Below are 25452 nucleotides of genomic sequence, written 5' to 3'. Positions count from 1 at the left end.
TGGGTATCTGCTTCATCTCATAGGATTTAGAAGAATATTTATCTGGTAACTTATCAGATCAAGGTTTTATTCAGAAAATGTGGAAGAAGACAAAAATATCAGCAGAATTTTGAAACTGGATGTGATTAATGATATCACATATAATAGGTCACATAAAGTAGTCAAACTGCCCATTATTATACAATAGAAAATACAGGAAGAAGGATGAATCAAGGATGCTACATATGGCCTTAGTTATCTGTGTTTTAAAGTTCAGAATACAGAGGAACACTAAACAAAATCCTGTGAGATTTTAACAGAAGAAAATATGTGCAGGGGGGTAGGGTTGTGACTCAGTGGTAGAATGCTTACCTAGCGTGTATGAGCTACTGGGTTTGATTCTCAGCACCACATATAAATAAATAAATAAGTATTCATCCACAACTTAAAAAAAAAAAAATATATATATATATATATATTTAAAAGGAAATACATGCAACCTAATATAGGTAACCATTAAATCTTGTTGGAACAGAACTCACCTAAAAAATCTGCAGCGAAAATTATTTCAGAGACATAGAATAGCCTCTTGAAGATATGTAGAATACACTAAATATCAAAGAAAATGTACATCCCTATGTAAACACACACAGCCTATGAAAAATAGGATATTTAATTGAAGAGCTGAGAAACAAAAGTGATACCATAGAATGCTTTTCATACACATGAATTCAGTCATTTTTTGTCCTAAAAAAAGAGAGACTAATTATTTATTTGCATTGTTGACAATAGAGAAAACATGAGAGAAATTGCTTTTCCATACATAATTCTGACTACCAGGACTAACACACAGCAGAAGTCAAGGAGAATAGAGGTAAATCATCATATTTAAAACTAGAAATAGAAACCTATATTGCTTTTATGCTTTGAGGAAGCAATTCTGAAGAAGCTCAAGGCAATAAAACTGGATAAGATTCCTTTAACAGAGACAAAAAAGGAAATATAGCCCAATAGAAGATATATAGGTGCTCAGAAATAAATTTGTAAATTTTTTCCATTTTTACAATTTCCCATTTTGTCAGACACCTCAAAATCTTCTCAGTTAGGCACATAGTTTTCCTGTTATATATCTCCTTCCTTTCTTCTCTTCCAAAGACCTATTTAAGCAGAGTTTTGCACAACTTTTAGATGCCAAAATCAGACTTATTTGTGTTTGAAATGAAATCTAAGAGTAGTCAAATTACTTGGGATTGATGATGTAGTGTTCAGGGAGAACAAACTATCAGTAAGAAATATTTGAGTAGAAAGGTAGAAGCTTGGGTAGAGAGATTTGAAATACTTGAGTTTATTTCAAACATCCTATATTTTAAAAATTAAAATGTGAATATATTTGCATCGTGTATATTAAAGGGATGATAGCCTTATCCTATAAATTTCTAATCAGTAAGAAGAAAAATATTATGGCATTTGCAAATAAGTGAATGGAATTGGAGAGTATCTAGCTAAGTGAAATGAGCCAATCCCAAAAAACCCAAGGCTAAATGTTTTCCCTGATAAGTGGATGTAGATATATAATGGGGGTGGGGGAGTGGGGAATAAGAGAAGAATGAAGGAACTTTAGATTATGTAGGGGGAAATGAGAGGTCGCGGGGGATTTGAAAAATGGTGGACTGCGGCAGACATCATTACCCTATGTACATGTATGATTACACGAATGGTATGTATCTACATCATGTACAACCATAGAAACAAAATGATGTACCCCATTTGTGTACAATGACTCAATATTCAGTCTGTAAAAAAGTTGAAAGCAAAAAAAGAAAAAAAGAAAGAACAGACCTAACTATCCATTAGAAAACTAGACGAAGGATAAAACAAACATGTTAACTTTCTATTAATTTTAACAAATGCTTGAGGTAATCAACTCATAAAGAGAAAAAGATTATTTGGACTCATAGTTTTGGAGGTTATGATCTTTTATAGATTGGCCCTCTTGTTTTGGGGCTTGTGGTGCAGCACATCATGGTGGGGAGTGCATAGTAGAGCAGGCTGCTGCACTACATGATAACTGAGGAGCAGAACAAGAAAGGAAGGATCTGGAGTCCCACAAACACCCTCAAAGTTATACTTCCCCCATTGACCTAAAACCTCCCACTGAGCCCTACATTATAAAGTTCCTACCACCTCCCAATAGTGCCTCACTGGGGACCAAGTCTTGAAATGTGGGCCCTTGGGGGAGCACTGCAGATCCAAACTAGCAACAAGAGTGCTCAAAAGATAAGCAAAGCCAGGAGCAGTGGTGCATACCTGTAATCCCAGCACTCAGGAGGCTGAGCAGAACAATCGTGAGTTTAAAGACAGCATCAGCAGTTTAGCAAGGCACTAAGCAACTTAGATCCTACCTTTAAATAAAAAATATGTTAAAAGTGCTGTGGATGTGACTGAGTGATTAGGCTCCCCTGGGCTCAATCCTTGGTACTTAAAAAAAAAAAAAAATCAAATTCACTAAGCATATAAAAAATGTTTTAAGTTTCCTAGTAATCAATAAACAAAATAATAATATTTTACCTGTCACTGAGGCAGACTGTTCTTGTAAAGGAAACCTCAGTGATGGGGAGATGGTTTATGAAATGGCTTCTTTTAACATACTATTATTAAATAAGTATAATCTTTCTGGAAAAGAATCTTTTGATCCACTAAATTCTCTTCAGGGAAATTATACTAAAGACAATTAGCAATGGAGATAAAGACTTCTTATATTTGAATGTTTATCATTATTTAAAAATAACAGCAAAAACATTGAAACTCACCTAAAATTCCTTAGTGGGGAAATGCTTAATGAAGTATAAAATTATTCATATGTTGTAGTATTATGTAACTGTTGGAAATCATTCTAAAAATGACATGGAAAGTGCTTAAATATAAATGAGAAAGTAAAAAATGAAAGTGTACATATGCTCAGATGTGCAAATAAAATGTTTGGGGCTGTTTTGAATAGTTGTTTCAAACATTCTTGTACAGGGCTTTTATGGCCCTACATATTATATTGCCTTTCTTTGGAGGAAATAACTAGGAAAGGACAGAATTACTGGGTCGTATGCATGTGTCTAGCTGTAATAGATACAGTTAGCCTTCTATATCCATGGGTTCCACATCTGTGGCTTCCACCAACCATGGACTGAAAATACTGGGGATGGAGTTCCAGAAATTTGCAAAAAACAAACTCGAATTTGCTTTGTTCACCAGGCATTTCACTGAATCTGTGCAAATGGAGTGATATGTGAGCATATTAACTTGCTGTAGCCTCCTGCCATTTCACAGATCTTCAGTCTCTCTCCAGTATCTGTTTGAACCTTATTCACTTCATGTCTTTTCATGTACTGTGTAGTTGTAGACCTGTGATGGTTATGTATGTACTGAATGGACTTTTTTCCTAATCACTATTTCCAAAATAGTACTGTATAACAACTATTTACATAGCATTTACATTGTATCAGGTATTAAGTAATCTGAACATTAATTTGAAGTTTATGGGAGAAGGCTGGGGATGTAACTCAGTGGTGTAGCACTTGACTAGCTTGCAAGAGATCTCGGGTTCATTCCCAGCACCCCTCAAAAAATAAAGTATATGGGAGGGTGTGCCTAGATTACATGCAAACACTACATTGTTTTATATTAGTGACTTTGCATCCTCAGATTTTGGTCCTCTCCTAGGTCCTAGAACCAGTCCTTCATGGATAGTTTTCCAAAGTAGTTTTACCAATTTGCCTATCTCCAGTATACTAGTTCATTTGCTATATATCTTTATCTATGCTAGTCATTTTTTTTTTTTTTCATTTTAGCCATTCTGGTGCATGTTAGACGTATTCTTTGTTATTTTAATTTGCCTTTCCCTATTAGTAATTTTTTAAGTAAACTTGAATAACTTTTTTCTATATTTTCTGGCTATTTGATTATCATCTTTGTTGAAGTGCCTTTAGGAAGTTTTGTTATTGTTTGTTTTGGTAGTGCTAGGATTGAACCCAGAGATTCATGCATGCATGCTAGGCAAAACCCTCTTCCACTGAACTAAATCCCCAACCCAAAATTATTATTATTATTATTATTTTTTTTTTTTTGGTACTGGGGATCGAACTCAGGGCCTTGTGCTTGCGAGGCAAGCACTCTATCAGCTGAGCTATCTCCCCAGCCCCCAAAATTATTTTTAATAATCAGGGGAAAAATCATCTTACCTTTCTAGTAAGTTCCCACACTATGATTATGATGATGCTACTGCAAGGCCCAAACTTTTGAGTAGCAAAGTTTTATTGTAGAGGAGCTAAATAAAAGAATGTTTGAAAGAACCTGCAGATTTGCTTTTGGCAATCTTAGAGCTCCAGGCAAATGGATGAGTCCAGAATAAAAAAGATAGAAAAAAGATAATAGTATCTTTATGTTTTTGTTTATAACATGTCAGATGTTTTCAGTTTAATAGTAAAAATAAACCTCACAAGTATTAATTTACATCTTTCATCACTATTATCTCAACATTAACCAATTGTGTTTCTTTCAGTACTTTCACTTATTCTTTCCCCCTCCACCCCATTGTAATAACTAATTTTTTTCTTTTTTTTTTTAACAAATTAGAGACTATAGAGTATAATACCAATCAATGTAAAGTTAAGATTTATCTTTTTTTAATATGACATTCCTACTTATGGGATGAATTTTTAGAAAATAGGACAGAGCCAGGTAGTGGCTTGGGAGGTTGAGGCAGGACGATTTCGAGTTCAAAGCAAGCCTTAGCAATTTAGAGAGGCCCTAAACAACTTAGTGAGACCTGTCTCAATAAAATATAAAAAGCACTGGGGATATGGATCAGTGGTTAAGCATCCTTGGGTTCAATTGCTAGTATGGGGAGCGGGGTGGGAATAGGACAAGTGAAAAGCTATAAAATGAAAGCATTTATAATTGTTTGATGCTTATAAAAATAATAGTTTAAGACATACTAAAATGTCTAAATAATAAATGGTAAGATAGGTCATAATTTACCAATCCAATGTAATATTATACTCTTTTTAAAAATTTTTTTAGTTGTTGATGGATACAATACCCTTTATTTATTTTTATGTGGTGCTGAGGATCGAACCCAGTGCCTCACACTTGCAAGGCAGGTGCTCCACCACTAAGCCACAACCCCAAACCAATATTACACACTTTTAAATCATTGTTTTGAAGTCTGTGTAGTAACATGAAAATAAATTTTAAAATGTAAGCTGAAAAAAAAACTGCATTTTACATGTACTCATGTTAGTCAATTCCACTTGCAATAACCATGATAAAGTTATATCTTGTCTTTTGTAAGTTAAAATAATAGACTTTTCACTATGATAGCAATTCAAAAATGTGTTTTTCCTCAAACCAAGAATTTGCTTTTAACTTGAAATCTTAAGGATTTACCATTTCTCTGTATGTGCCCATAGTGCTTCATTTCAGAAAGCCTAGTAGGCATTATGGTATAGCAAATATTTATCCTCAGACTTTTTCCTTGTCCTTAAACTTTTATTTTCTTTCCCTAGCAGCAATTTTGATTCCCTCTCATTAAAAATTTTGGTTTTTAGTTTTATAAATAAAATCATTAGTCTCGAGCAAGTACAGTGATACACACCTGTAATCCCAGTAACTCAGGGAGGCTGAGACAGAAGTATCTTAAGTTCAAGGCCAACTTGGGAAATTTAGTGAGACCCTCAGCAACTTGACAAAACCCTGACTCAAAGAAAAAATGAAAAGGGATATGGATAGCTCAGTGTTAATAACACCATGGATTCAATCCCTAGTATCAAAAAATTTTTTTCTTTTTTATTGAAGGAAGATATTTTATTGAGAGATGACATTTACATGTACATTAAGAAGAGTGCCTGTTTAATCAGTTTATGAAATGGGGTCACTTTGAAGAGGAAAGATCAGGCAGTTTTTGACTAGGTATATTTGTTTTGAATGGATTTTTTTTTTCAATGTTTTACAAAGTACCTACTATTAATTTTATCAAGGTGGAATTTCTAAGAAACACTGGTCTGTTTTAAAATGCAGTTCCCAACCTGTAGAATTCTCTTCCATTTCACTTTTTTTGAGACATTTAATTTGATATCTATAATGCTTTTTATAATCTCAGAAATGTAGATTTTCATTTCTCTTCAGCAACAAGAGGCTATATACTGAAAAACAAGATCTATTTTTAAATTACAAAGGCATTCCTTTATTAAAATGGGCAGCTCTTTGTTCAAATATAACTTGTCTCCTTGCCATTTCATAAACTAAATTCAGTGATGCTAAATATACCTTCTTTGTCATATTCTACTTGCTGTTAATTCTATAGATTTTGTTTGTAAAGTGTTGTACAAAAATAGTGTTATCCTTAATTACAGGTATTTGCCCTTGCTGATTGCTGTTTATTTGAAAAAAAATCAAACTTAAAAACATCAAAAATACTTTTAAAAACTTTATATATATCTCAACAGTTTTATAATGTCACCATATTTTATTTTAATAATTTGCTTGTATCAGCTTTCTATATTCATGACACTGTTTTATATTAATAATTTGCTTGTATCAGCTTTCTATATTCATGACACTGTTTTATTTTTTTGTTCATTGTCCTGCAATTTCAGAGCATGTAACTTCTAATGCCAGCGATAGTGAAAGTAGTTACCGTAAGTGTTTTATATTACTTGTTCTTTTGTAATCTGAAATACCTGTGTATCCTTTGGGTAGATTTTTCTTTAGCAGTATGCCCTAAAAACTGAAAATCAGCTGTTTAATATTTTAAAATCAAGAAAAACTAAGTAAAATTTGTACTTAAACAATAAAATCATACTACAGGTTCAGCATCTTTAATCCAAAAAAATCACAAAACTTTTCAGTACCTATGTGATGATCAAAAACCTTCTGGGCTGGGGAGATAGCTCAGCTGGTAGCGTGCTTGCCTCACAAGCACAAGGCCCTGAGTTCGATCCCTAGTACCGCAAAAAAAAAAAAAAAAAAAAAAAAAAATTCTGATTTGGGAGCCTTTTGGATTTCAAATTTTCATATTGGGGATACTCAGCCTGTAAAGTCTATGCAGATTAAAAAATAAATAAATAAAATCTGAAACACTTCTGGTCCCAAGCATTTTGGATAAGGAATATTCAGTGTGTACATAATTTTCAGAGTTTTAATATAATATTTAAAAAGTAAATATCTGGTTAAATGGGGCATAAACTTGAATTTTGATATTTTGTTTAGTAATTTTCTTTTTAACATGGACTTGAAAATAATGTTTTTTAGTAATGCTAAATTATAACCAGCTTTGTTTCCTTTCTTACTCTGCCTTACCAGTAGTTATCTGGATTTAGTCATTATTTATCACCACCTGTATGGTGAACATAAGAAGTAAGGAAGGAAAATTTTTAAACCTTTGCTTTAAAAGTAATGCAGTTTTCTTTCTTGCTGTTGTGTAGTATATTCTTGATATTCTTAAGTGAACTTTAGAAGCATGTCAAGGTTTAAAACAGATTGGGGCATGGGAGGAGGGGAAAGTACATGGATTTTCAGTTGTAGCACCTTAAAAATTAAAACTGCTTTTCTAACTTTTTTTTTTTTACTGCTGTCTAATATGAAAGTAATCTTGATTACAGATGAGTATGGCTGCTCTAAAGGTCTATCCTGTTAATATCAATCCCCGATATTTTTTCATGTTGACAATATATACTTTTAACCCTCATTTATTTAGTTGAGTTTTTTTCTCTTTAAGAGTTATTTAATTTTTTTTCTTTTTCTTGTGGGAATGTGATTTCTTATATTTCAGCATTTTACTAACTTAAAACTGGAACCCACTATAGAATAGTTGAATGGCTTTCTAGACTCAAAAGAGGTAATGAAAGTATATACTGTCTCTTTCACCATTTGCATGAATTATTAAGGTGTGGAATATTCAAATTGCATGTTTTTGCTAGTATGTAAACCATGTTTTATATCCAGTTCTTTATAAAGCAGCTTGTAAAATATCTGTTTAATATAATAATGAAATCGAAAGCAATAAATACATTTAAATAATCCTTTAAAGTAGTAAAGAATATTAATCCAGTATATGAATTTAAAAGACCTATAGCTGCAGACATACACAATAAGTTGACGACAAAATTAGTGATAAAGGTTTTATTGAACCTTGATAAAGAGTAAATCTTCAAATACATTAACCAACTTTGGTTGCTTTTGTTGATACTGCTTGGATTCTAGTTTTCTATATGTGTGTATATGTTAAGAACTCCTAGAATTTTTAACTGTTTTTAATTCTTTTCACTGGGTTCAGATATCATTTGAAGACTTTATTTAGCTTATTTCCTAAGTTCTAAATCTTTAACTTTTAGAAGCTTTAATTCTAATATGCTTTTAAGATCAAAGCAAAATGTATTTTGTTGGAAGGAAAGTATTTAGTTTTTGTTTTGTCTTCTTGTGGTGCTGGGGATTGAACCCCAGGACCTTGTGCATGCAAGGCAAGCACTCTTCCAAATGAACTATATCCCCAGCCCAAGGATTTAGTTTTTCTAAAGTTCTTTTTTAACTCACTTTAACTGATTTTTTTCAACCTTGAATTAAGGGCTTGTGATTTAGCTTAGTGGTAGAGCTAGCATGTACACAGCCCCCGCTTCACTACTAACACCAAAAATAAATAAATAAATAAATAAATAAATAAATAAATAAATAAATAAATAAATAAACAAATAAATAAGTTGAAAATTAGAATAATCAGTGAATTTTTTCTTCAGTGAATTAGTGGCAGTAGTTTTACTATTGTATTCAAAAATTTTAATTGTAAGATAGTTGTAATTATTTTAAAAATAAAATATGCTCAAATATATTTGGTAGACCCTAAAAAGTAGCACATTTTCAATAGCAGAGTAACAAAGATAGTTGTTAAATAAATAGCACATTTACATTTTATTTTATATTTATCAAGCTTGTTTTTCTGACCTAATAATTGGCCTTTTTAAACTAAATCTTGCTATACTTTATGAGATATCTTTTTCTACATCTTTGCCATTTTCTCAGGAAAGTTTTAGTAATTCATGTTATCTATAAAGAATTAAATCAGCATGTTATCTTTCCAGATTTTCTTACCTGTGTTTAATTTCTGATAGGTGGCCAAGAAGAATATGTGTTGTCTTATGAACCAGTGAATCAACAAGAAGGTTTGTAAAGCCTGTTGATGTGTTAGTCTTTTTTTTTTTTTTTTTTTTTTAATTTCTTAATTTGGAAAACAGTTCTGTCTCATACCTTTAAAAATTGTTATATTAGAAGTTTAGTACATTTTTGGCAAATGGATGAAATTAGAGGATATCATGATAAGTGAGATAAGCCAATCTCAAAAAACCAAAGGACGAATGATCTCGTTGATAAGCAGATGATGACACATAATGGGGAGTGAGAGGGGTTAGTGTTAGGGTTAAGGTTAGAGTTAGGGAGGGGGGCAAGAATGGAGGAAGGAAGGATTGTATAGAAGGAAAAGAGGGGTGGGGTGGGAGGGTTGCGGGGAAGGGAAAAAATAACAGAATGAATCAAACAACATTACCCTATGTAAACTTATGATTACACAAATGGTATACCTTTACTCCATGTAAAAACAGAGAAACAAGATGTATCCCATTTGTTTACAATAAAAAAATAAAGAATTTTAGTACATTTTTTGCTATGTGAATATATGTAGAAATTTACTACATGAATTTTAGGAAACATGGGTTTTATTTCACAGTATATATAAATATTCTTTATTATAAACATGATGTATATTGGTGTTTTACTTCCTAAGCAGCTTTCCAACATTCATAATAACATCATTGTCCTTCCCAGTAAGCCTTTTTTTAAATCTTAGAAGCAATCTTTCACTTTATTTCTTATCTTCCTCATCCCATCAGGTTCTAGTCCCTATTTTACTTCTGTCATATCTTTCTTACTAATGACTCCCTTTCATCTCTCCTACCACAATATTAGTTCTGATTTTCACTACTAATCACCCCTTACAACCTATGGTATAAAGTCTGTTAGATTACCTTTCTAGATCACTACTGTGATTACATCACTTCAATACATTCAGTTTCTTGTTTGCCCTTCTTCTCTCTGCTTCTTTACAGTTTCTACTTCAAAAACCATCAGTAGCCAGATACAGTGGCACATACCTGTAATCCTAGCTACTTGGAAGCCTGAGACAGGAGGATCACAAGTTAAAGGCCAGCCTCAGCAAATTAGTGGGACCCTGTCTCAAAATTAAAATTTAAAAGGAGGGTAGGGATATAATTCAGTGGTAGAGCACCCCTAGATTCAATCTCCTATACCTCAAAAAAATTAATAGTATTTTAAAAATCAGTAAACACTTTATTTATCATTTATAATGACATAATATCAGCAATATATAGAATTATTATCTCCTAAGAATGCTAAATTTAATTTGGTTGACTTATAGCAGGAAATTGAGTCAAGTCGAAGATCTTAGTAAAGGCTCATGAAATAGCAAATTAGTCATCTTTGGTTGATAGTACAGTGATACAGAAAAAGAAGAAAAATATTTTTTCAGAACAGTTCAGGATATTTTTGATCTCTGTTGAAATGAAATACATTAATGTTTGTTGAGTGTTTATCCCTTTTGACATGTATTTTGTCTTTATAGTTAATTACACTCGACCAGTTATCATATTGGGACCTATGAAAGACAGAATAAATGATGACTTGATATCAGAATTTCCTGACAAATTTGGATCCTGTGTTCCTCGTGAGTAACCAGAATTAAAACTCATAATTACTATTCTCAACATTTCCTGTCACTGTGTGGTAAAAATAAAGTTATTTTTAATGACTTAATGGTTATTTTATCAATTGTCTCTCTGTCCTCCATATTATTTTTTCCAATTTAAATTCATGTCTGTTGTGTTGAAGTTTACAAAGCAATGATTTAAGTGAAAAATTGATTTATTGTGTTTTTAATATTAAATACCTCCCCAAGCTCTTTTCTATTAAAGATACAACCAGACCAAAACGAGATTATGAGGTAGATGGAAGAGATTATCATTTTGTGACTTCAAGAGAGCAGATGGAAAAAGATATCCAGGAACATAAATTCATTGAAGCTGGACAGTATAACAACCATCTGTATGGAACAAGTGTTCAGTCTGTGCGAGAAGTAGCAGAAAAGGTGAGCATCAAAGTAATTCCAGAATATAGTTTCTAATCAGGTTTGTCTTTGACAGTATTAAAGAATTATGGGATAGAACTTTTGCTTTATATGTATGGAGAATATAAAATAGATGATACAGCCTTGATTGCTTTTGTTAATGTTATGAATTTATTTAATTAGATACTAAATTTTGGGTAACTTAGAATAACATTCACAACAGAAAGAAAATGAGAATAAATGAAAACCCAAGTCTTATAAGAGGGGAAGTTCTTATTTTAGAAACTTTTGCTAGAGATAGACCTTTTGTCTGGCTCTAGTCTTCTAGCATGTAGCATAGTTAAGGAGCCAAGATCAACAGTATCCAACAGTAAAAATGAAAGAGATGTTCAAGATAAGTGTAGTTGCTCTGGAACTGCTATCAGACCAAAAATAAATAAATAAATAAATTCCTCTTCTTCAAAAATGTGTAAAAACTCAAAAACACTGTAACAACAACAGATTTCTGCAAGCCTTCTTCAGAGTATTCTGATGATATGTTGACCATGGGTTAAAACAATATTATGTTAAGGCCAAAATAATGTATCTCCAGACACACTGCTATGCTTAATCACTGTTTGAGCCTTGAAAGTAAACATCAACAAAATATTGTATACCTTCAAAACTAATAGTTTGAGATAATCATGAAATACCTACATTGTGTAAATGATTCTTTTTCTACAAGTAGTACATACCCTATGATCCAGAAATTCTACTTTTTGATATATAAGTATAGATTCATACATAAGAATCATGTAAGTATACCGATAGTATACTTCATCATGTGAAAAATCAACAAAAAGAAATGGATAATTAAGTAGTATTATTTATTCATATAGTGGGATACAGCAGCTAGAATGAATAAACTAATAGATCCACTAGTTAGGTGCATCCACATTGGTAAATCTAAGAATTATAATAGTGAATTGTAGAAGGAATTAGTAAAGATAAAAGCAAAAAGTATTGATCCCCAGTGCTGCAGAGAAAAGCAGAAGTAATTGGTAGAATACCAGAACAGTAGAGCCAATAAACTGACAAGCTGATTGTTTGATAGGGTTGGGAGATGAGGAAGTTCAATGAAATAGACTAACTGATTTAAGAAGAAAAGGAGAAAGCACAAATAAGAAAAATTTAAAATGACAAGGGGGTAATAAGAATTTTTTTGAACTGACTTTTTATACAAATTAGAAAGCTTTTTAAAGAAAAAAATGCAAATTGCCAAAATTTAATACATAAAACCAAAACAAACCACACATAGAAGAAACAACTCATTAAAAAACCTCCTACCAAAAATAAGCATTAGGCCCAGATTATAATTTTTACCAAATATTTAAAATCAAATATTCCCAGTGTTGTTTAAACATTTACAGAGACTGAATCTTGAATCTTAAATTGCAAAAAAAAAAAGAAAAAAAATTTCCAAATTTGTTTTAAGTTAGTATAAAAGCATTGAAAAACCTGACAAAAATTGTACCAAAAATAAAATTATAGGCCAATGACATGAATATCAGTGCATAAAGTTTAATGATTTTTTAGTAAAAATCCAACAGCACTTTCAAAAAGTATTAATCATGATTGAGTTCAGTTTATTTTGGGAAATGTAAGGATAATTCAGTATTAGACAACCAATATATTAAAGCTAAAGAAAAAATTATTTGCAGAAGACATTTGATAGAATTAAGTATTCAAGGTGTCGAAACTAATGAATAACTCATTATCATTGTACTTGTGCCCAAAAGCAGCTTTCCAGCCAAACTCGGGAATAAGACATGCACTCTGTCTCTCAACTTTTTAACACTGTGTTCAGAATTTTAGCCAAGAAAGTTAAACAAAATAGAGATATAAACTAAAAAAAAAGATAAAGCTGTTTACAGATATATGATTATATGTATCTGGAAAGCCCAATCAGTGTATATTCTGATTCCATTAATTAAGTTTGGAACTGTCAAAGTTCATGTGTGTTTTCAGAAATCACCCCCTTTCAGCTGCTACCTCCCTTCTGAAGGTAAGTGCTATTGTGACTTAATTCATCATCAGTTAATTTTGTCTTTATATAAGTAGACCAATGAACTTTATATAAGTAGACCAATGTTGTGTACATTATTTTTTACCTGGCTTCTTTGGCTCCAGAAGAGAATACAAGGTGGTTCTGGATTTATGATCTTAGGTGCTGGTTACATAGGTGCATTCATTTTGTGAATATTAAGCTGTACACATGATTTCAGCACTGTTTTGTATATATAATTATAGATAAATAAAAACAGTAAAAAGAAAAAAATAGTAAATTGTATTAGCTTTGCATTACTGTAATGAAACATATGATACAACTAATTTTATAAAGAAAAAACATTTATTTAGTTCACAGTTGTGGAGGTTCAGAGTCTAATATCAGGCAACCCCATTGGTTTGGTATCTGATAAGGGCAGATAATAGCACATCATGGCAGGAGTGCATGTTGAGTAAGCAGTCACATCTCAAGAATATGTGTAAGGTCTCACAGTCCCTTTTAAAACATACCCCACACCCATGACATAAACCCTTTCCTCATAAAAGGTTCACAACGCATCCCAACACCATCTCTCTGGGGACCAAGCCTTTACGTATGGACTTTTGGGAGACACTCATCCAAATAATAGCATGAATAAATCAAATTGCAAGTAGTATATTATTTATAAGAATTTTTTAAATCATAGGATAGTTTGTATGGTTTATGGATCACATATTTAATAAATGTTAAAACATGCATGGAAATAACACACAAATAGGTGCATATAACAGCTACTATTATAGTAATTTCCCTCTGTTTTTTGTTTTGGGGGTTTGTTGCTCCCTCCATGTTACTGGGGATTGAAACTAGGGGTGCTCTGGCTCTGAGCTATACCATACCCCAGACCTTTTTATTTTTTGAGATAGGGTCTCACTAAATTACCTAAGCTACCCTCAAGCTTATGATCCTCTTGCTCAGCCTCCCAAGTTGCTGAGTTTACAAGTGTGCACCACTGCACCCAGCTAGTAGTTTTCCCTTGAAAGGTGAGAAAATAGTTGGAACTTTAACTGTTTTGGAATATATTGTTTCCCTTGAATTCTCATTTAAAATTTACAAACCACACCATTGGCCTAACAAAAGGACCAATAATAACACTTAAAATTATTGAGAAAAATAAAAGTAAACTCCAAATTCCAGTGGAATATTTTTAGGGCAAACCTTGTAGAAAGCAAAAGCAGTCTGGGGGAATAAAATGGAGAGAAAAAAAAAAAGGAGAGCAAACAGTGAACCTCAGATTGATCTGAAATCCCACAAAGAGAAATTCTACAAGTTTAAAAAATTACTTAAAGGAAGTCCTATTAGTTCACAGTAGGTAAGGTATCTAAAAAGCACAGAAAGGATTCAACAGGAGATAGTTTGGGTAAGACAGCTCTTCAGGGGAGAAAAGAATTAAAATGGAGAGGTGTCCTTGACATACAACTGATGGTGTACATACAGCAAAGACAAAAGTAATAAAGGATATGAACAACATATATATTCAATGTGAAATGTTACACCCTGGTAATAGAGTGTACATCTAAGGAACATTCATCAAAAAAAAAAAAAAAATGATCATACATTAGGTTCCAAAGAAAATATTAAGACATTCCATAAAATAGAAATGTTATAAGTAGTATTGTTAGAAAATCAAAAACAAAAAGGCCTAGCCGACTGGAAACTTTTTAAGAAAAAAAAAATGGAAAGAAAGAAATACTTCTCATTCTATGAGTCCATTCTTAGATTTATAAACTTAACAGTACATTATCAAAAAAAGAAATCTACAGGCCATTGTCCTGCATGGATGCAAAAATCCTAAACGTTTTGCGAATTTAACAGTATATAAAAAAAGATGATATATCATAACCAAGTGAAATTTGTCCACATTTAAAAAATTTAACATTTGAAAAAAATAAGTGGTAGAATAATGATTAGTAGTAGTTGGAAAGAGTGTGGGAAGAGGTAAGGGCAGAGAGAGGTTGGATTTGATCAGTGCAAGCTGTAATCATATATGGAAATGTCATACCCCCATTAATATGTACAAAAAATACATGTTAATCAAAAATTTAAAATAATAGATTGAATGACTCAATATGATTTAGATATCAACTCAGTTCAAATTGAGCTCCTAGGTTCAGTACTACCCCAGTAAAAATCCAAGTAGACCTTTTTAAAATAACATAGTAATTCTAAAATCTATATGGGAAATGCAGAAAACTTAGAATAGCCAAAATAATTCTGAAAAAGAACAAAATTAAAAGACTCACAGAACTTCATTTTGAGATTTATTAAGAAAACAGTAATCATAACAATGTGATATTGACATGAAGATGGAATACAGAAAAAGGGAACACACTGAAGAATTCTGAAATAAACCAGTGTAGTGGTACACAATTATAGTTCTAGTTACATGGGAAGCTGAAGCAGGAGGATCACTTGAACCCAGAAGGCCAGGCTCTATCTCAAAAAAAAAAAAAAAAAAAAAAAAATCCTGAAACAGATCCACATAAGGACATATGGACAAAAGTACAAATTCTGTAGAGAAAGAGAGTCTTTCAGTAAGTGGTATTTAAACAATTGACTAGTTGTAGCTCAGCCATATATAAAAATTAGTTCAAAATGTATCATAGATGTAAATTCTTAAACTGTAAACCTTCTACCAGAAAACAAAGGATAAAATTACCTTTGTTTTAAATTAGACAGGGAATCTTCTATGACACCAAAAACACAATTCTTGAAAGAAAAAAAAAATGTAAATTGGATTTCATCAAAATTAAGATGAAGAAAACATTGTTAAAAGAATACTATACACTAGGAGAAAATGGTTTTCAGTCATGTACCTGATTTTTTTAAATTCATATACAATATATAAAGACCTCTTATAACACAATGAAGACAAGAAACCCAATTTTGAAAGGGCAAAGGATTTGAATAGATGTTTCTCCAAAGAAGGTATACAAATGGCCAAAAAGTACATGAAAAGATGCTTAATATCGTTAGTCCTTAGGGAAATGCAAACTGAAACCACGAGGCTTACCCATTAGAATGCCTCAATTTTTTAAAAACTGACTATATCTAGTTTTGGCAAAGACATGGAACAACTGGAGCTTTTTAACTGGAGCATATTAAAATTTATCAAATTGTATACTTTAAATATGTGCAGGTTATTGAGTGTCATTATGCCTTATGCTGTTTTATGAAAAGATTAAGACCTGGTGCTTTTGGGAAAATTTTTATACAACTTCTGAATTTTTTGATTTTTTTCAGTGACATTTTTATTATAATAATTAATAAAGATTTTTAATAAGAGAAAAACGGAAGGTCTTTAAAAACTAACACAATAAACAAACCACCAGCTGACCTGATTTTTTTAAAGGAAAAGTCATTAATTCAAACAGGAAGAGAGGGAAGAAATAATCGTTGAAACACAAAATCATAAAAGATTACTTCGTACATTTGTATGGAAATAAATTTGAAAGCTTAGATAAGATGAATAATTTCCTTAGGAAAAGTGCAGTTTTCCAAAATTGACCTATTGGAGATAGAAAGAAAATTATTTTGTGCATCATGTTAGTAGTACTCAAAAGTTTCAGATTTTGAATTTTTAGATTAGGGATGTTCAAACTATAAATATTTTAATTGACAAACCCCAGTGTCATATTACAGATAGTATAGTATATCTGGATAATGATACATATTCAGTTATAAAATTTACCTCAAATAAATTATAAAGCCATTATAAAATCAGACTCATAAAATGAAACACTAGGTTGGGCACTGGCACACATGCATATAATCCCAGCAGCTCTAGAGGCTGAGGCAGGAGGATTGTGAGTTCAAAGACAGCCTCAGCAACTTAGACCCTGTCTCTAAATAAAAAATAGAATTGACTGGGATTGTGGCTTAGTGGTTAAGTACCCCTGGGTTCAATCTCTGATACCAAAAAGAAAGAAACACTAGAGTAAGGCATCAGTTAATAAAATTAATGTAGAAATGAGTAGCCTTCAAACACATGAATAATCCATAGAAGATATGACAGAGAAAACCCCACTTGTAATATAAGAAATAGTATGTGATATATTTGGTAAATATAACATATGTGATATATGCATACTTATATATAAGGAAGTATACATATATCCAGATGCTACCAAAAAAACTCAGAAATACAAAGATTGTTAGTATGTTTTACAAAGAGGGTATAAGTTGGATGTATGGATGACTAGTTAGTAGTTTTAAATTCTTAACCTGTTAAGTTCCAAGTCTTCAGTTCTGTGACTGTTGCAACACAATCAATATACATACATTAAAATAGGTTGAATATCATAGTCTGGAGCTTATATATCTTTTATTATCATTAATAACAAAAATACAAGTTGTCCTACAAATAGGACACTGGAATATTATAGTATCTTTACATTATATATATATATATGTGTGTGTGTGTGTGTGTGTGTATATATATATATATATATATATATATATATATATATATATATGCGTGCCATCCTTTAAATAGGATGTTGGACAAATGTGATATGTGAGACAATGGGACAAAATGGGTTAACAGAAGATAAGGCATTTTGGTGAGAAAAAAGACAAGAATTACCAGTATCTTCACTACTACTCAATATCATGCTTGAGGTATTAAGTCTTTGCTGTTAGAGAAATCAATTAGAGGCATAAAAATTGGAAAAGATATATAACTATATTTTCAGATGGTATAGTATACCTGGAAAACAATACAAAATCAATTGTAAAATTTACTTTTTAAAACAAATTATAAAGCCATTATAAAATTAAACATTTATAAAATGAAAGTTTACAGTAATTAGCAATTAATAAAATCATTATGTAGAACTTAACCTTCAAATACATGAGCAATAACTAATTAGAATATATGATAAAGAAAAGCCCATTTATACTATAAGAAATAGTATATAAAATACTTAGTAAACCTAAGAAATATATAGGCATTATATGAGAAAGCAAAGTACTCCTGGAAGATACAAAATTAGACTTGAACAATTGGAAAGATATCCGTTGTTCTTAGGTAAGTGCACATAGAAACACAATATTTGATAAAGGTTTCTTTTCAAGTCACTGAGGCTTTTAGTAATGAACTTTTTAATAAATGGTGATGGGACATCTGGAAAAAAATTCAAATTGTAGGTTCATACCTCACACTGTACATGAAAATTAGTTCTACTACAGTTGAGAACAGAAAACACAACCTGGTCATAGGAAAGTTTTTTTGTTGTTGTTTTGTTTTTTTGTTTTTGTTTTTGTTTTTAGTCATGAATCAAAATTAGATGTAATAGCCAAGCAGGCACAGTCCCAGCGGCTCAGGAGGATGAGACAGGAGGTTCATGAGTTCAAAGCTAGACTCAGCAACTTAGTGAGGCTCTAAGCAACTCAGCAAGACCCTGTCTCTAAATAAAATACAAAAAAGGGCTGGAGATGTGGCTCAGTGGTAAAGTACCCCTGGGTTCAATCCCCGGCTATCCCTCCCCCAAGTCAGATGTAAGAAAAGATCTATAAATTTGACCACTTAAAATGTTTTTTAACTTTTTTATGTCCTAAAAGCTTTTCCAAAAACTTTTTGAGAACACCATTAACAGGGTCAGAAAACATTTGCAAGAAAAAAGGTATGAAAACAGTAGACCCCCATTTTTCTTTAGTTTTGCTTTTTAGTTTTGCTTATCCATAGTCAGCCAAGTTCCAAAAATTTTAAATAGAAGATTCTAAAAACAAATAATACATAAGTTTTAATTTGGGCACCATTCAGAGTAGCATGCTGAAATCTCATACTGTCCCATCCTGAACCTAAATCATCTCTTTTCCATTATATCCACACTGTGTATACCATCTGCCTGTTAGTCACTTAACAGCCGTCTAAATTATAGATCAGCTGTCAGGTATCACAGCGCTTATATTCAGTACACTTACTTTGGGGGCTAAGGATGTAGCTCATTGGTAGAGTGCTTGCCTAGCATTCATGAGGCCCTGTGTTAGATCCCTGGCACCACCACCACCCCCAAAAAGTAACCTTTACTTAATGTCCTCAAAACACCAAAGTACTGATGGTGGCAATTAGTGTATGCCAAAGAGAAGCTGTAATATGCTCAAAGTGAATGTTCTGAACTTAAGAAAAAATACCATATGCTGTGGTTGCCCAGATCTATATGGTAAGAACATAATCTATCCATACAGTTGTGCAAAAGGAAAAAGAACTTAATTCTAGTCTTGTTGTCATGCCACAAACTATAAAATTTATGGCTACAGAGCATGATAAGTGATTAGTTAAGATAGAAAAGGCATTAAATTGTGGATGTATGTACAGGAAAAAAAAAACAATATATAGGGTTCCATACTGTTCATGATTTTAGGCATCTACCTAGGCATTTTTGAACATATCCTTTGCAAATAAGTGGTAACTACTCTACCCACTTCATACAGAAATAAGATATAAAAATAGCCTTTAAACATATGAAATGATGCCCAATCTTAATCATTAGTAAAGAAACGTAATTAAAACTATACTAAAATTCGATTATTCACTTATCTGAAAGTGGGGGGTATGAAAACATGTTTTCTTAGTGAATCTGAGGAAACAGACTCATTCTTTACTATTGGAAATACAGACTGGTATAGCCTTTTGGAGGGGAATTTGGCAATACCTGGCAAAACCACATAACTTTACTTCTAGGAATTTATCCCAAAGACACACTTAGCAATATGAAAATACATTTGCAAAAGAGTTTTCATTGTAACATTGTTTATAATTGAAATAAGGAAACCATCTAAATCTCAGATATAAAAGAATGATTAAATAATCAACTTTATATCCATATAATAGAGTTTTCTGAAACTAACAATAATAATAAAGAGGATATCTGTGAACTGATATGCAACATTCAAAAAAGATGCATGGCATGATACCCCAAAACAGGAATGAGAGCATACACATATTTACTCTGTTGTATGAAAAAAACAGGAGGGACAAGTCAGAACCTAATGAAACTGATTACCTACAAAGGAAAGGAAAAGATGGGGAAAGGAGAATGTGGTAGAAGAGATTGGAGGCGTGACATTTCTCTGAGTATACATTATTTTATAATTTTGATTTTGAGAACTATGTTACTATTTGAACATTGATACAAGTAATGATAAAAACTGATTATAACACATAGTATAAAATAAGAATCCAGCAGTCTGGAGTGTCATAAACAAATACATGAATAAATAAAAGGATGGACGGGAAAGCTTTGCCTTGCATTAGAATGTCTACTAAACCTAATGAAATTAGGAAGTCTTGAAAAATACCATGGTTTCAGGCCAGAATCATCAGGCATGCTCAAATTAATGAGTGAAAATTTTGTGAGGAACAGGGTATTTACACATTCTCAAAATATCCTCTATCAAAATACATATTAGTTACAAAGGCAAAAAAACAATCATTTTACAGTGGAGAAAACTGACAGATTAATCTTTTTAAAAAGTGATAAAATGATAATAACTAGTAGTGGAACAAATAGATGTCATATGCCTCCCTGATATGATGAACTGAGGACATAATATCATATACTCAAGGTACTCCTACCCAAAAACCTGTGACCTCCATCTGATAATGAGGGAACAGGCTGTGACCCATATTGAGGCATATTCTATGAAATAAATGTTCTGTACTCTTCAAAAATGTGAAAGTCAAGAAAGACAAAGACTGAGGAACTATGCCAGACTGATGGGGAGACTAAGGCAATATTACAACTAAATGCAATATGTAATTCTGAACTGCATCTTGGACCAGGAATTTTTTTTTTTTTTTTAACCCCTTATCCAGTAAGGGACATTAGATAGCCAAGTAGAAATAAATACACCTCAATATATATGTAAGAGATACCACTCTTTATAGGAAATATGGGATAAAGAAGCACCAGGTCTATAATTTACTCTCAAACTGTTATGTACATATACAAAGAAAATAAAGCAAAAATGATAGAATGTTAATATTTCAATGTCAAGATTTTTAAAATTTTAAGCAATCATAAAATATATCCATTTAAAATAGATGATGGGTATGTTATGTCTAGTATTTTTCTATATATTTGAAGTATTTCACAATATTAAATTTTTTAATATGCTTACCAAGTTGAAATTATAATTTATTGATATGAACTCCTTAAATTACAAGATGCTTTTTTTTTTCTATTTTAGGGCAAACACTGTATACTTGATGTGTCTGGAAATGCTATAAAAAGATTACAGATTGCACAACTTTACCCAATATCCATTTTTATTAAACCCAAATCCATGGAGAATATCATGTAAGTATAAATGTCTAAAGTATAACCTCTAAATACACATCTAGTCACTGTTGAGTAATTTATTTACCCTCCCTGCATCTCATTTCCTCTATCTATAAAATGGAGATAATAATAGTATATATACCCATTTTATAGGGTGTTTTGAGGATTAAATAAGCTCTGTGATAGACTAATGTCTATTTATTGACTCACTAAATGCTAGACTGAATGTTCTAATTAAAAGCAAAGTTTGTCAAATGGATGAAAAAAAAATGAACATATGTCATCTTCATAGGAAACACCTTGAATTTTAGGTTCTAGAAAGGTGGAAAATAAAATCATATACCATGCAAACATTAACCAAAAGTTGACTGGTTTTATATTGCTGTCAAAGCATATTTTAAGGCAAGAATTATTACTAGAGATAAGGAACATTTAATAAAAATAAAAGATTTATTCTACCAAGAAATATATTTATACCTTTTTTGCAAAATAGAAGAAGCACAACTTGACAGTTGGTTCCCCTATACAGGGAACAAAATATAATTCCAAAATCTTGAGAGAACTTATCACATCTGTCATGAAACACTTTTTAAAAATTTAAAAATCAGTAAGGTTATAAAACTACACAATTTAAATCTTTCTGGCAGGGCTGGGGATGTGTCTCAGTGTTACAACACTTGCCTAGCATGCACAAGGCCCTGGTTCAATTTTCAGCACTGTAAAAACACATTAAAAATTTTCTGACCTACGGTAAACACTACTCAACATCTGCAAAATATCCATTGATTTCAAATATGCATGAAACAATTACCCAAACTAATTATCTGCTGGATCACAAATTTCAAGTGATCGAAAACACTGGGCGTGGTGGTGCATGATTCTAATCCCATCGGCTCAGGAGGCTGAGGCAGGAGGATCTTCAGTTCAAAGCCAGCAACATGAAGTGCTAAGCGACTCAGTGAGACCCTGTCTCTACAAAATACAAAATAGGGCTGGAGATGTGACTCAGTGGTTGAGTGCCCCTGAGTTCAATCCCCTGTACCCTGCCCCCCAATAAAAGAAAGAAAGAAAACAAAACAAATATCTTCCGATCACAATGAAATTAAAAGATGATTAGACAATCCTCATATATTTAGAAACTAAGCATTATACTTCAAAATGAGCCAAAGAAAAAAATCACAGAATAAATTAATAAATGTCTTAAACTAAATAGTAGTGAAATTACCCAATAAATAAATTTGAAGATTGTTATGGCCTTGCTGAAGGCCCAAAAGAACATAAAGCCTTAAATATTAAAAATATTGAAAATCAAATATTAGAGGTAAAATGCTAAAAATCTGAACTGTTATGGTACTAGGGGTTGAACCTAGGGGCACTCTACCACTGAGCAATGTTCCCATCTCTTTTTATTTGTTCCTTTGTTTTGTTTTTGTTTTTTGAGACAGGATTTCTCTTGCTAAGTTGCTGAGGCGGGCCTCAAACTTGATATTCTCCTTCCTCAGCCTCCCCAGTCACTGGAAGTGTACACCATGACCAGCTATAATTTAAACTCTTTTAGAAATTAATGAAATGGAAAACCTACATACATTAGAGAGGATAAATAATTCCAAACATGTTTTCTTTGAAATATAATAAACCATTAAGAATGATCAAGAAAAAAAAACAAAGGCATATCAATGTCAGCATCATGAATGAGATGAATAAAAGAGAGGATATTACTATAGGTTTAGTAGCCATTAAAATGTTTGCCATATGACATCCAATAGAAAAATGGACCTTGACAGCCTCCAAAAAAGGATCTCCACATAATCAATTAAAAAAAAATGGTGCTGAATTTATCATGGAAATGCAAGTTAAAACCATAGTGTTATATACTACTACCTACCTACCTACCCACCCTAATAACTAAAATGAAAAAGCTGACATTCATAACAGTGTTAGACATGTAAATTGGTACATTCACAGTGGTGAATTGTTCACAGTATCTCCTACAGCTGAACATAAGCTTAACTTATGACTGTCTCATTCCCAGGTATATACTCAACAGAAGTACTTCATGTGTTAATCAAAGACATGTATTTGATTGTTGAGAGAAGTACATCATACTAATGAAAATGAGCAATCTTCCACTACACACAAAAGTATGGAAGAGGCTCTTATGTATAAAATTATTTATACAATTTGAATTAAAAAACAATCCCAGAACTAAAAGTATATATAATCTGTTATTCCAAATTTAATTATTGCTTATAAAAGTTGCCCTTTAAGGGTAGTGTGGTTGCTGGAGTGAGCACACTTAGATTCTGGGATACTGGGAATGCTCTATATTTTGATTTAAGAATTAAGTATACAGGTATATGCAGGTTTATAAAAATTCATCATGCCATATATCTGTTAAATTGCTTTTCCATGTTTGAAAGTTGTTTCAAAAAGTGTTAAGAAAAAAGAAATTCTAAAGTCTTGATAAAAAGAATTTGAATTTGTGACCAAAAAAATTTCTTCCACAAATAAAACACCAGGCCAAGAGGACTTGATGAATTTTACCAAAAGCTAAGAAAGATGTAAATCTCAAACAGATTTTTCTACTAACTTTTTACCATTAATTTGATACCTGATAAGAACTTTACAGGAAAGGAAGATGATGAGTCATTCTTAATGATGAATATAGATGCAAAATTCCATATCAAAATATGAGCAAATTGAATCCAACAATTTCTTCAAAATTTCAAGTAAGGTAAAATGTAATAGTGGGGTCTAGGGTTGGTTTAGCATTTAAAAATTAATCGGGGGTGCCGGGCAAGGTGGAATACCTGTAATCCCAGTAACTCCGGAGGCTGAGACAGGAGGATTGCAAGTTCAAAGTCAGCCTCAGCAACTTATTAAGACCCTGACTCAAAATAAAAAGCACTGAGGATGTAACTCAGTGACAAAGTGCTTCTGAAAAAAATCCAAAGTGCCAAAAAATAAATATATAAAAAGGAAAGAAAGCAGTTTACTGGCTCATTCAGAGGGAAAAAAATAAGTTAACAAAACTACCCCTGAGAAAGACCAGATGTCAGGCAAAGGTTTTAAAACAACTTTTAATGATGTTCAAAGAACTAAATGATATGGACAAAGTTAAGAAAACAATATATGAGCAAAATGGAAATCTCAGTAAAGAGAAAACCTCAAAAAACAATAGCAAAAAGCAATTCTGGGGCTGAAGAGAACAATAAATGAAATAAAAATTCACTGGAAAGACTCAAAGTAACATTTGAGCAGTCAGAAGAAAGATTCAAAACTTAAAGATAGGACAACAGAAATTATCGGTCTGAGAATCAGAAAGAAAAAACATTGAAGAAATGTGAACAGAGCCTAAGGGAACTGTGGGACATCATCATGTGGACCCAAAAATAGAAGAAAGGAGCAGAAGAAATAATAGCCAGAACCTTCCCAAAATTCATACAAGACATGAATATAAACACCAAAGAAATTCAATAAATTCCAAGCTTTATAAACTCAGACCCTCCCTAAGACGCATTGTAATCAAACTGTTGGAAGACAAGTTTCTTAAACGTGACGAGAGAAGCAGCTGATCACATATAAGAGATTTCCCAGTAACAATATAAGTAGAATTCTCATCTAAAACTTTGGGGTCAGAAGGTAACGGGTTGATATATTAAAAGCACTGAAGAAAAAAATTGTCAACTAAGAATCCGATAATTGGCAAAACTGTCCTTTAAAATGTGGGAGAAATTAAGACATTCTCAGATAAGCAAAAGCTGAGGGACATTCATTATTGCTAGACCTACCCACAAGAAATGTTCAAGGGAATACAGTACAGTGAAAGGGCACTAGACAGTAACTACACAAGGTAACAATGAAAGCGTTCCCTCACAAGTTTAGAGAAAACTCCTGTATACCCATCATCCTGTATACCCAGC

General features: G+C 32.0%; 1 protein-coding gene across 20 annotated transcripts in view; it reads left to right on the top strand.

Moving 5' to 3' along the window:
• Positions 1 to 25452, top strand: part of DLG1 (discs large MAGUK scaffold protein 1) — a 243992-nt gene that overhangs the window by 210726 nt on the left and 7814 nt on the right. For 9 of the 20 annotated variants that reach the window (XM_079156167.1, XM_079156168.1, XM_079156165.1 and 6 more), the window contains 6 exons: positions 6627 to 6668; positions 7617 to 7652; positions 9135 to 9185; positions 10658 to 10759; positions 11007 to 11179; positions 21438 to 21547. In XM_079156167.1, the coding sequence (XP_079012293.1) occupies positions 6627 to 6668; positions 7617 to 7652; positions 9135 to 9185; positions 10658 to 10759; positions 11007 to 11179; positions 21438 to 21547 (514 nt within the window). The remainder of the gene's footprint in view (positions 1 to 6626; positions 6669 to 7616; positions 7653 to 9134; positions 9186 to 10657; positions 10760 to 11006; positions 11180 to 21437; positions 21548 to 25452) is intronic. The other 11 variants (XM_079156162.1, XM_079156159.1, XM_079156158.1 and 8 more) reach the window with 2 other exon arrangements.

Source organism: Sciurus vulgaris (genome assembly GCF_902686455.1).
Source record: "Sciurus vulgaris genome assembly, chromosome: 10".
Lineage (NCBI taxonomy): Eukaryota > Metazoa > Chordata > Mammalia > Rodentia > Sciuridae > Sciurus > Sciurus vulgaris.
The sequence above is the reverse complement of the archived record's forward strand: the minus strand, read 5'-3'. Positions and strand labels throughout refer to the sequence as shown.